Here is a 12,931-nt window from a genome sequence, read left to right as displayed (position 1 = left end):
GTCCTCGATAGGGGGTTTGGGACCAAGGCCGGACCAGACCCGGACCAGCACAGCATCGCCCCCAGGAGATGACTGGGGTCGTCAACGCTGATATAGGATCGGCAAAGTGTATAATCTCTCAAAGCTAGTCTACCAACATTGTGTACCTACTGCCTCATGCGTGGCGCGGGTACTAAGACAGGCATATATTGCAGGAGAGACACATGGGCGAAAACCCGACATTGCCCCCTGCTCTTGTGGTCTCCTCTCAGAACTTTGTCGTCTGTGTTTATCTCATTGGGACAAATTACACTTGAAAACTCACTGCCTAATGCTCTTGGAGACATTGGTAATGGAAGAGATGCTCAGAGAGTGGCTGATGCTAGGCCACAGACGGCTTGTCGCTGGACTGGTTATTGCAGCAATGCTGCTCGAAGTACCCGGTTTCGTTGCGATGCTATACTGGGAGGTCGGCGTGTATGTGCCTCCGACAGCGACGGGCACGCCGGCGCTGAACATGGGATCGTTGGTGACAGTTAGATAGGACAAGGCCCATGCGCTGCCAGTGCCACTGAAGGAGATGCCGTCAGTTGCGATGGCTATGGTTGGGATCGCCGTACAACCTGACGAGCTTGAGGTTGTGGTTATTGTTGTCATCGTCGTCGTCGTCGTCGTCGTCGTCGTCGTCAAGGAGGTTGTTGAGGTGGTACTCGTGGACTCAGGCTCCTGCGGTTAGCTGTCATCCTCACTACCACCATCACTACCATCGCCCTCCTCGTCGTCGTTGTTATTGTCCAGGCCCGGTGGCTGAGGAGTGTCCAGCTTGGGCCACAGGGAGCTGTTGCTAATACTAATGCTAGGGCTATCGATGCAAAGTCTTGTTAGTAAAATCTTCAACTGGGTAGTCTGAGCTCAAAAACATACATCTTCAGGGGCCAGTCATATAGGAACCAGCAGTTGGACGAACTGCTGCCCAGGCTGCTTTCATCATCCAAGTTAGACCGCGGGGGAGGTCCTTTGATGGGCAGGGGGATGATAATGCCAGAGATATTTTACATAGTGCCATCATCATCATCCATGTATTTGAAGGGCGGTAAGATGATGGCAGAGTAATTAAACTGAATGGTCACACTGGTGCTGGTAGGTGCGTTCAAGATGGATGGAGTTCCAGAGATGGTGATAGGATCCACTATAAGGGTTGGTGTTTCTGCCGCTGGTGGCATGATGGTCTTCGGGAAGCCTTCAATCAGGGAGGTGATGACAGGCGCCTGCATAGGAGGAAGTGTCACTGGCGGCAGGACAATGACACAGGGGAACCAACACGAGGCACTCAGAGTACTCAATCCCCACCACCAGTTAGCCAACATGATGGTCTGGCTGGGCTGAGGTGTTTCACTACCAGTTGCGCCGTCTGTGAGCAACAGCCATGCATTTATTATTGACCAGTACAGATGGCCTGTAGCGTCAGTGGGTTCGGCCGCCAGCGCTGGGAAGTAGTTAGTTCCGTACGGACTGACCATCTCGGTTGCGCCGATTGTAATGAGATTGTAGAGCCAAATATCACTGCTGAGGTTAGTGGATACCAATCATTACTAGCAGTTTTGTGCATCCACACAAGCCTCCGCCGGATCATGGTCCTGATACCAGCTGTACAGCCCTGCGCCAGCAATCTGCACGTTGGAGGAGGAGACCATCCGAAGAGCCCACAAGACTGCACAGCTGTTCTCATCATTTGAGTTACAGTTGGTGAAGTTGGGGTCTGCGTTAATGGCGAGTTGTGCGAAAACCCTGAAGCGGGTGACGCAGGAGCTGGGCAGGAACAATCCGGCCATCATCTATGACAATGTCAATGTCGATGCAGTCATTCCAAAGGTATTTTGCCTCTGTTCCTAAGCATTATGAGCTACTAACATTGCAGATCAGGATCCTCTCCTTCCTCTGCTCGGGCCAGATCTGCATGATGGTCAAGCGGCTGTACGTCCACGAGGAGATCTACGACAAGTTTGGGGAGAAACTCATGGCCTTTATAGAGTTGCTCAAAGTCAGCAACAGCACTGAGGCCGACGTCTTTTTCGGCCCTGTGCAGATCAGCATGTAGTACAACAAGGACAAGAATCTCTTCAAGAGCTTGTCCAAGGAAGGTCTCACACCCACCCTCTGTGGAAACATCCAGGACTCAGCAGGCTACTTCATCCACCCAACCATCATCAATAACCCTCCAGAGTCATCCCGGGTAGTGCAGGAAGAGCGGTTCACGCCGATCCTCCCGATGCTCAGGTGATCGGATAAGGACAATGTCATTGCGCGAGCGAACGACACCGAGATGGGGCTGGGGCATCAGTATAGAGCAGTGATATAACTCAAGCGCGTCGGATAGCCGATCAGCTCGAGTCGGGGAGCGTGTGGATCAACTCTCAGCATTCCATCAGATTAAGGTAGTATTATGCACTTCAAGCTTGATTCATGCCCTGGCTAGAATACGCCTATAGTATGTATACAGATAGTGTTAGATAGAGTGCTCGTGAAGGTAAAGATGGCCAAGAGTAACATAGGAGAATGAAACCAGTAGGAAATAAGCAGAGAAAACACAAATAGTGCGCGCCAAATCTGGCGCGGCATTTTGATTAGCTCGTCCATCTACATAATGCGGCGGTGAGCACAGATAACTAAAGTAGTAAGTATGAAGTTACGTCCTTAGCAATCAGCTAACCACTTAATAAAATCTATTCTATTACTCTTCATAGTAATCTGAAGTCTATTAGGTGAAGAGGATGGTGCAGCCTATGCCATAATAATAGCAGGTTCCTAACCATCAGGTCTAGCTATGATAAAGAGCACTTTCCGAAGTAAGTTACTTAAGAGACTCATCACACTTATCCATCCAAAGCTACTGTCTTTGAAGGTGGCTTATTGCAAGCATTAAACTTGCAAATCCACTTCCTCTTCCGGCTCACGCAGTTTCGACGAGGTTCTTCAATAGAATAAGCGTCAAAAAAATGCTGTTGTAGGAGCAAGATACTGTTGTAAGATCTATTCTCACAGCAGGGATGAGGGCATTGAATAGCCTTCTCTTTTACCCTGCCAGCTAAATGTTTATTATTGATGTGGTTTATCAGTGTCAATTTCTCCTGCCATTATTGGAATCATTCCACTGGAGATTTAGTGTGGTCACCTAAGTAGAAAGGGCAGAATCCAGGCGCAACTAATATAAAGCAGAATCTCAATAGCCCACACTGAGGTTGTAGATTGTCCAAATGGAATCGGCAGTGCTCAGTCCAAGCATCCTCTGTATTGAACTATTTAGCGCATAAGTAGCACCATTCAAGAAAAGATTGCTTTACTTATTAATGCACTCTCTTGCCATTCACATAGAGCTACTAATACAGTGCGGCATTCAGGGATTTCCTTCTGCACTATAGAATGTGTTTTGAACAGCTTGCTAAATCAATACTGTGAAAATTAGCTACTGAGATAGGTGTAGGATATCTGAACAAACCTAGACATTTCTCTGGAGCATACTGGACATCTCCTATTAATTAGCTATTCACCAGGATAATATGCCACTCTCTCTTTGGAGACGCAGATATTCACTATATCCTATAGGCACTGTCTTCTAATCTTACTACCAATCAAGGCTTTGGTGAAGAGGTTATCGCGTAAACAAGCTCTCTCAGGCATATACTTGTGGCAGATATTAAAGAGGCACATCAGATCTTACTCACCAAACTCATTCCCTGTAATATATTCATTATAAGAAGATCTCCACCAGTTATCAATGAACTCAGCCTTCTTGGCACAGCACTTCTTAGCTACTTTTATATAGAGCTTTTCCCTCTCAAGTGCTAATTCTTTATGCTCAGCAGGCTTTCCTCCAATTTGTTAAGTAATCTTGTTAATCCTATGGTAGATCTTTTTCATTTCATCATCATTGTTAACCTGCGCAGTGGCAGCAGCATCAAGATATTACAGAACATTAGTGTTGTGATGATGAGCCATACTTTCTTCTATTTCCAGACATTTATAGTCGGGCTTTAGGTTCCAGAAGCTGGCCTGGACGTTAACATACTTGAATTTGGATTAATACTTAAGGAAGGTGTCAGGGTTCTAATAATCTAGTGCTTAGCTTCTCGCCGCTTGGGAAGCATTTGCTATGAGCCTATTAGTGTGTGCTAGAAGTTCATATAATAGAGGAAATAACCCATAGTTAATTGCATTTGTAACGCCCCCTCTAATCCTGTGGATTCTTAACTAGTGTCAGAAGCACACCCATTGAGTAAGTGATGTAAAATGGTGCCGTATTAAAGAAAATGTCAATGCATGGGTGGGGTGTGGTCCATTAGTAGTCACCATGCGAAGCACTAGCAGGGTCTGTATATGTGCTTCCCATTCAAGGGTCCATGACTCTCTTCCTTTCGGTGGTCTTTTATCTAATAACTTATCAGCTGTGCGGATGCCCCTAAATGCCTTGTCTGCAATTCCCATAACCATAACATAAAATACAAAATTTCTTCTAAGTATTTCTTGCTCTGGTATCCAGTTTTTAGGACTATATTACCACAATCAGCTGTGTAGCATTAGAGACAGAGAAGATAATCTTATATGACAGCCTCATCATCATAGCAATGGCCTTTGAGGAACTCTGGGCCTATAGTGACCCAGTACTTCACTTCCTTATTTTTCAAATCCCATTGTAAATTAAAGGAAAGATGCTATATACTAATTAGTATAGGACTCTCAGATAAGTAGGGTGATGGACAAACTCTATAGTAGAGACACTCATTAGTATCTCTATAAGAACTTAATCCAACAATTACACCTGCTCTCACAGCGGAACCGGAGAACAACAAGAGCAAGAATACATCTTAAAATCTGGCATGCTCATGTATGTAATCATGGTCATCGTCTTTAAATAAATATCAAAGAAGTATATCAAGATCCCTGCTAGTCACCAGAAACTTCTCTTGATGTTTAGTCACAAGTCCATACTTCTGAGTAAGTTCATTCCGGATATACTATGTAAGGAATTAGCAGTATACTGTAGCATATTTACCTAGTGTTTCTTACATTATAAAGATCATTCTTCACTGTATCTGGCAGCTTTCTGCAGGTCTTTTGCTGCCATTCAGCAATAAAGCAAGAGAGGTTAGAACAGACAGTCTACTAAGTAGGCAAGTCTCCTTTGCGCAAAGTAATAAATGCCTCTGAATACAGCTTCAAGATTTGAACAGGGGGATCAGGCTGTTCCTTCATGAAATATCAATCACCTGGTTCATTTTGAGAAAGCATCCATCTATATGCCGTCAGCAACTAAGCGCAACATTAAGTTAATAAATAAACATTTATTTGTACACTTTCTAAAACGCCACTGAATCGCCATATTTTTTATCAGTAGCCAGAGCCCTTTTCTTATGACTGATTTCATTTAGTTTACTTTTTTGTTCTTCCTGGTACTCTGTTATGAACCCTCTTAATTCAGTAAACTTGTGGAGCTCCTCCGCTTTTCTTCAGATCAAAATCCTTTGAAAACAAGTCACGTGACATTATTGAAGGATAGAAGAAAAAGCTGAGAGAAAATAGATCACAGAAAAAAACTGCTTGTAGTTAGGAAAGGAGACAATGGTTAAGCAGAGAGGAAGCCCTCATATTTAAGCTAGCGATAGAGGGGTTCTAGTCATTATAGAATCACTCTGTCACCCACCGAGCACCCATGATCACCCATGCTGTTGGATAGCATCACTCAGCTCACCTTCACTCACCCACACTCACCCACACTCACCCTATGGTTTAGCGTCTCTCACCCGTAAAGCAGCAGGCCTTCAAGGGCGCATATAACTTCCGACCACGTTGATAATACTGGCTTAAGTACGGCTGAGCGGACGGGAAGCCCTGTTTTCCACACCCTGTGGTCGTATGTGCTAGAACCATGGGATCCGCCAGTGAAAAGTGTCAGGCATGTATCATGTGTTGAGGTTTGAAGGCAATAATGGCCTAGCCATAGAAACGTATCGTAGATGCAGTGCAGAGTTGGAATGTAGGTCTGATTATGAGCGTAAGGAGTTAAGAAGAGCTCAGAGGCATGACCAAGATGAAGGATACTCCCAGCGGAAACATGCTGAATCCCTGGCGTGGCGTCTGGTGTCAATAATATATATCTGTCAGATGCAACAAAGGAGTTTCTGATTTCGTGCCTAAGGCGTTCCGCGGCAGGGAAATTTTTCAGCAAGACATTCATTCTTTCAAATGTTCACCCCTAAACAGCTTCATTATGCTCCTAGGAATGGGTGGTATCCCGAGGTATGATCATAAAGAAAGGCACAGGAAAAATGAAGTTGAATTGTGAGATGAATACAACGAGCAGACGCGAATGTGGTATCTTCTTAACTGATCGATTTCTGACAGTATATGCTGAGGGCCAAATATTCAGGTCTTAAAAAAGCAACCAAAGTCCAGAAGCGAGACCCATGTAAACAAAGGAAAGAGGTATATATAAAGGAAAGAGGGTGCGGACGTTGTCCTGCAGACGGTCTGGTGCTGGACGGCCCTGAAGCCTGCCAGGAGGTTGTATCAACTTCGTGCTGCCGAGTTGCCCCGGCGGCCTATGTACTGCATACTGAACTGTCTTCTATCTCAGTGTTCATCGGGGCTTGGGGAGTTGCCGTCGATATCTTGAAGCTGCGTGGGTTCTGTGACCGATAATATGTGCAGATCTGGCTCTGCTTCCAAGGCATATTGCTGGGCTTGCAATGTTGGATGGCATCATGCTCTCTCCTTGACACCATCATTCTCTATGCGCAGTCAACGGATGTGATCTAGACTCGCGCTCGCGGCCGAATGGCCGACATCATCCGGTGGAATCCCGAGGCGGGGGTTATATGTGATGGAGGTTGTAGGTAATCGAGCACAGGTGCCGAGTCGATCTCGGACTATTATTCTTGCCTTTATAGCGCATATGGGTTGCATACGATGGCTGCGCAATATTTTGCTGACGATGAGTACGGTGGGGTGGAACGTTGGATGTGGATGTGGATGTGGTTGTTATCGTCCTGCAGATTACGGGGTAGGCCATCGGTATTAAGGAGTGGTGCCGATACGAGTACGGGAAATGACGTCGCCGACCGTTGAGGGTGGTCGATAGGTATTCGACGCGGCTTTGAAACGATCTTGGAGTGTTGTTTCCGAATGCGTTTGGATCAAATCAGTTGATATAGACCATCACCGCAAACGACATCAGGCAGAAGCACAGCGGAATGTAGACCTTGCGATCCACATCCATATCCGGGCTAGTGAGCGAAGAGACCGAGGAAGAGGGGAGGGAGCGGCTTGGGTTTCTGCGTGTGGACGATCTTGTAGATTTGTGGGCCATTTCTCAGAATTGCAAAGTATGGACAAAGTATCTGAAGTTTGAAGTTATCTGAAGACGAAGAAGAAGAAAGAAGAAAAGGAGGGGTCATGGTGATGATGGAGATGGGTTCAACGTGGCGGTGATGATCAACCCAACAACATTGCGGAGTGCATGCTCCGTCGCCAAAACACTCATTTCCCAACAAATCAGACTGGAATGTTTGGCCTTGTGATCGATCAGCTGACTAAGAATGTGCATTACTAAGTCAACGAAGGCAAGTGACTGGCTTGTTTGTTCTTGTTTGTTGATCCAACAGGATTGGCGGGTAGAGTGTGGCTGCGACCAGGCCCACCAGCCACAGAAGTCATGTGAGAGCAAGCGGTACAAATTTGTACTTCTCTTCGAGGCTAGTGGTTCGATTCCGTCTTAGGAGCCCTTCTTTTCTCCGCTCTCTCAAAAGTCCTCATTTTGATGTCAAGTAGTCCTATTTTGACTCGTTTGTCTTGGCCGCCGTTTGTAAGTTGACTTGTGTCTGGGCTGCTCTTGCCAATGATTGCAGGAGCATTCTGACTGGTCCTCTGTGTTCGGGTGAGAGTGCCACGGTGATAGACCCCTGCTGATGTTTCAGACTTGAGCTACATGTATCTACCCAGATGAGAAGCGACCAGTATATTCATCCAGTAAAACGGGTTGATCCCAGATTAAAATTCCCCTTTATTCTATCTGCCCCAGCCTCACAATGACAGCATACAACATAGTACCACCTTTCATTTCCTGGGGGCTGGTGATGGTTTCACTTTGCAATTTCCCGCATCATGATTATTATTATTACTGCTGTCTTGTTGTTTACGATCATCTCATCATTGAAACATCCTGACGTCCTGGAATGTATTAGCCAAGCAAGCTCTTATCTCGATAGCAGATAGTGGAGAGGGAAGTAGTATTATTGCGCCCAAATGACCTAAACGGATCATATTCGAGGCATGGAAAATTGTGCTCAGTCTCTCCACATGGCACCCACTTCCTGATTATTTCATGGCTCGGGACTGGCGAATTCGAACATTTGGTGTTCTCGGATTGCGCACTCCCTTCGATCATGATGATGATGAGATCAACAGATCGTCTGTCGATTCCTTCTCCATGTGTTAATCAGACGACGCTGAATACTCAAACATTTTATGATCCAGCTTGGAATATTATCATCTGTGGCAACTGAATCATAACAATAAAAATCTTATTTTGGTCGGACCGACTAAAATTATCTCTGCCAGAGACATACTAAATAAGGGTTACTATCTACGGAGTACCCAATACTACTCTGCACTGTACCTGCGAGTCACTTGACAGGACAATATTTATTGTTTTTAGTAGATACTACTAGTTAGACACTACGCTGTAGACAGACTAGACTAGGAGATTTTTACTTTTTCGTCACCAACACAAGTTCGTGTCGTTGCAACCGAGGACCTGAACCAACCCACACCCGGACTGGGAAAATCATCTTAGCGTGCTGGTGCCTGTCTGCGGTCTGAGACATCGCATCGCGGCTCAAGCAATACCGAATAGGTAGCTCGGTACCACACACCGCTCGCTTACAGTTGCATCCTAGTGAACTCGATTCAGCGGTTGCCCCGGTCGGTCAGTCCGTCAGACAGAGTGAGACACACTCAAGTTCTTACTTTTTTTAATTTTCTTCCGGCCGAATTTGGGGACATTCACTCACTCCAGTCACAAATCTTACCGCTCATGAAAAAGAAGGACCACGGCTGGGGTCATCTCACGCCTATTATCATGGGCTGATATTGTGCAATATGGGTCCTTCTCCAGTTTTTGATCCACCGGATCTGCTTGTCGGCTGGCCCCTCCACCGTCCGATCAATCACCGTCTCTGACCACTTTTGTCCATGATGCAAAGCTGACCTCTGAGCACTCAGTTCCTGCCTGAGACCCTTCCAGTCTGAGACGGCGCGCTGGGTCATCAACCAGAGGACGATGCTAAGATCCTGAGCTCCCAATCAGAGGCGATTCTCGGCTCGGTGGCAGGACAAAACTCGACTAATAATACCATGGCTCCGTTGCAACCACGCTACTATCTATAGTCTTGGCCGGATGACTCTGAGTTTCGATCAATCCACGGCGCACATGCTCAGCCTTCCCAAGTAAACTAGCAGTTAGCTCAGGGCTTCCTCCCCTTTAATCGACAGGAAGCGGCTACTATTTACTGTTGTCGATTCCCCATCCTTCTGGCAACATAATCATCTCATACCTCAATTCTCTGTAAAAAGAGCTTCCTGTCGTTATCTGGAGTCTCATATATATTGACTTACAGTCGTTACTTTTAAAAGTCTTAAACACATCATCATCTGGCACACACAGTTCTCTTCACACAGCGCTCATTTACCCTGCATAACGCAGACATGTATTTCAAGTACGCAGCAGCAGCCCTGACTGCAGTGCTCCCTCTTTGCTCTGCACAGACCTGGTCAAAGTGCAATCCCCTTGAGAGTGAGTCTTCTTATTCCTGCATATGATTTAAGGTAGCTTAACTAACGATTGCGTTGCAGAGACCTGTCCGTCCAACAAGGGCCTTGCCGCATCCAGTTATACTGCCGACTTCACCTCAAAGTCAGCTTTGGACCAATGGGAAGTCACTGCAGGCAATGTTCCTGTTGGCCCACAGGGCGCTGAGTTCACTGTCGGTAAGAAGGGCGATTCCCCCACCATCGACACCAGCTTCTACTTCTTTTACGGAAAGGCCGAAGTGGTGATGAAGGCCGCTCCTGGAACCGGCATTGTGAGCAGCATCGTTCTGGAGTCGGATGACCTGGATGAGATCGACTGGGTAAGCCTGATTGTTCACCTGATGTTCTCCTTTTCACCAGACTAACAAAGCGCAGGAAGTATTGGGCGGTGATACCACTCAGGTTCAGACAAACTACTTTGGTAAAGGTGATACCACAACCTATGACCGAGGCACTTTCGTGTCCGTTGCCACTCCTCAGCAAACTTTCTATACCTACACTATCAACTGGACTAAGGATGCGATTACCTGGTCGATTAACGGCGCGGTCGTGCGTACTCTTGCGTACAACGATGCTAAGGGTGGCACTCGGTTCCCCCAGACTCCTATGCGCTTGAGACTAGGCACCTGGGCAGGCGGCGACCCCGGCAACGCCAAGGGTACCATCCAATGGGCCGGTGGCGAGACCGACTACAGCAAGGGTCCGTACACCATGTACGTCAAGTCGGTTCACATTGAGAACGCCAACCCCGCCGAGTCCTACACCTACTCGGACAACAGTGGCTCTTGGCAGAGCATCAAGTTCGATGGGGCCGTCGATACCTCTCCTAGCCCTTCGGTGACCTCGACGACCAGCACTGCCAGGTCTACCTCGAGCCATAGCACTTCCACCACCACTCTGGCCACTTCCACCAAGCCGGCTACCCAGTCCACCTCGACCCCTACTGGAACCAGCTCGAGCTCTAACTCGAGCTCGGGCTCGTCTACTGGCTCGGGACCCACCACCACCGGCTCTACCACTGGCGGCAGCGGTAGCGGCAGCAGCAGCAGCGGCAACAGCGGCAAGAGCGGCAACAGCTCTGGTTCTGGCTCCTCCTCTAGCGCTGGAGCCTCTGCCACTGCGGGTCTCTCCCAGGGCGCCGCCGGCTCCATTAAGGGTTCGTACACAGCCTGCGCCCTGGTGTTCGGCGCGGTCGCTGCCGTGTTGGCATTCTAACGGAACGACTTTTTGGTTTAATGCACGATACACATAATGAGCTGGAGACGTCGCAACTAGAGATTTTGGAATCGGGGGATTTCGCCGTGGGTCTTGTATTTGATTTCATTTCATGCCCATACCTATTCCTTATACCCCGTACATACAACATGCTACATATTAATGAAACTACGCTATCTTTCTGTGGATTTGTTTGTTCTTTGGCCTGGGCACCTCCGTAGGTATTCTTAATCAAAATATAATTATCGAACGTCAATCATAACAGTAATGGATGTAGGCGCAGCTTGTCTACTATCTTGCAAAACGCAAACCCTGGCATTTCGTATACTCGTCGTGAACGTTAAGTGGCTGGTGCTGATGCTATGCTATGCTATGCTTATACCATATTCCCTTTCTTCCTCTGCAGGTTCTGCAGATCGATATACAAACTCCGAATCAGATCAGCTACAGGCCGATGGTGATTCGTCGCCTGCCGAAGAGAGTCGGACAGATGTGTGTCCGCACGTATATCGGACGTCGAGGTCTCATCCTCCCCAGTATGCACTGAAGATGTCCTGCCACTAAACGGCACGATCGTCTCGATGAACGCCCAGAGACCCTTGGCGTTGCTATCACTAGCCCGCTTCCCGGCGGCTGTCTCGAAGCCAGCAAAGGGGGGAGGCGCGCGCATCTTCCTCTGCACGATCTCCTGAATAGACTCGAGATGGTCGTCCAGCGTGGCAAAGTCCCCGCACAGCGCCTCGGCTTTGGACTGCATGCGTGCCGTCAGCTGGTCGATGTACGCTTCCCGCCGGGCTAGTTGGGTCAAGAGTCTGGCGTCCTGTGCGACGGAGCGGCCTCGGCCTCGGCCTGTGCCGGTGCTGTCGTCGGTGGCTGCGGTTGCGAGGAGGCTGTCCATCGCGGAGTGGATGTCTGCTTTCAGGGAGGCGAACTTGCCCGTCGCTGTGCGGGCGGCTTGGGTGCAGCCGGCGAATTCGAGGTCGAGTTCGTGTTTGGTGGCCGGGTAGGCCTTTTTGAGATTCGTGTGGAGATCGCGGAGGAGGGACTCGGTTTGTTGCATAGTGGGGTGTAAGATGGACATTTGGGTGATGGTCGTGTTGAAGAGGGTTTCGAGGCGGGATTGGGAGGTTAGGATGGAGTTGGGGTTGGACTGCATTTGGGGGCTTGTGGATGGTGGTTGCGGGTAAGGTGGAATGCAGCTTGCTGGGTAGAGGGCTGATACTGTGTCTATGCTGCAGAGGGTTTGATATTGATGGACGAGCTCAGGTAGAATGAGGAGGTGGGAGATTGCCGTCATGAGGAGGAAGTTGATCAACGGTCTGACGTATCTTTCTATGTGCGCAGAGCTGGATGTTGTTCCAGAGCCGATGGACATAATCTCGTCTTCCTTTGATCTGCGCGCTGTCGTAGAGTCTTCCAACCTCGACGCTTCAGGCGCTTGCTTCTTCCCTGGCCGATCAGATAATCGCTTGTGTCTTCGTTTGACTGTATGCGCGGACCGCGTACGAGAGCGCAACTCTGGCGCTACCCAGGAAGCTTCTGAGATAGGTACCTCGCATATCGACGGCATGATAAGCTCAGGGCCTGATATTGAAGAAGCAGACGTTGTCATCGATTGGCATCCGTTGCGCTCGTCTTCTTGATTTGGCTGTCCATGTCGATCTGATTCTTCAGGTAGATGCTTCTTTTGCAAGGATGAGATTGATGCCACAACCCAGGACTCGCCCAGTACAGAGCTCTCTGCTGTACGAGTGGAGCCCGGAGACATGTTGTGTGTATTTGTGCTTATATCCACTCTATTGGCATATGTTTCCGCTCTTCGACGTCTTGGGTTGGCCTTCAAACCAAGACTGCAGTGCGCCAGATGATGAGT

General features: G+C 48.1%; 4 protein-coding genes across 4 annotated transcripts; 2 read left to right on the top strand and 2 right to left on the bottom strand.

Annotated features, from left to right (window-relative positions):
* Positions 1 to 300: 300 nt before the first annotated feature.
* Aud_007951 (uncharacterized protein) lies at positions 301 to 1,499 on the bottom strand (the record flags this gene model as incomplete). Its single annotated transcript, XM_043292838.1, has 4 exons — positions 301 to 550; positions 603 to 696; positions 729 to 841; positions 1,036 to 1,499. 4 exons carry the CDS (start codon positions 1,497 to 1,499, stop codon positions 301 to 303), a joined length of 921 nt encoding a protein of 306 aa, XP_043148773.1.
* Positions 1,500 to 1,746: 247 nt separating this feature from the next.
* Aud_007950 (uncharacterized protein) lies at positions 1,747 to 2,077 on the top strand (the record flags this gene model as incomplete). Its single annotated transcript, XM_043292837.1, has 2 exons — positions 1,747 to 1,851; positions 1,898 to 2,077. 2 exons carry the CDS (start codon positions 1,747 to 1,749, stop codon positions 2,075 to 2,077), a joined length of 285 nt encoding a protein of 94 aa, XP_043148772.1.
* Positions 2,078 to 9,738: 7,661 nt separating this feature from the next.
* Positions 9,739 to 11,058, top strand: Aud_007949 (glycoside hydrolase family 16 protein; the record flags this gene model as incomplete). The annotated part of the gene is made up of 3 exons (XM_043292836.1): positions 9,739 to 9,826; positions 9,886 to 10,163; positions 10,219 to 11,058. 3 exons carry the CDS (start codon positions 9,739 to 9,741, stop codon positions 11,056 to 11,058), a joined length of 1,206 nt encoding a protein of 401 aa, XP_043148771.1.
* Positions 11,059 to 11,434: 376 nt separating this feature from the next.
* Positions 11,435 to 12,826, bottom strand: Aud_007948 (uncharacterized protein; the record flags this gene model as incomplete). Its single annotated transcript, XM_043292835.1, has 1 exon — positions 11,435 to 12,826. The coding sequence occupies one exon, from the start codon at positions 12,824 to 12,826 to the stop codon at positions 11,435 to 11,437; it is 1,392 nt and encodes a 463-aa protein (XP_043148770.1).
* Positions 12,827 to 12,931: the final 105 nt, after the last annotated feature.

The sequence above is a fragment of the Aspergillus udagawae genome, assembly GCF_001078395.1.
Source record: "Aspergillus udagawae IFM 46973 DNA, scaffold_6, whole genome shotgun sequence".
Taxonomy (NCBI): Eukaryota; Fungi; Ascomycota; class Eurotiomycetes; order Eurotiales; family Aspergillaceae; genus Aspergillus; species Aspergillus udagawae.
Note: the sequence above shows the minus strand (reverse complement) of the source record. Positions and strands in the feature narration are given on the sequence as shown.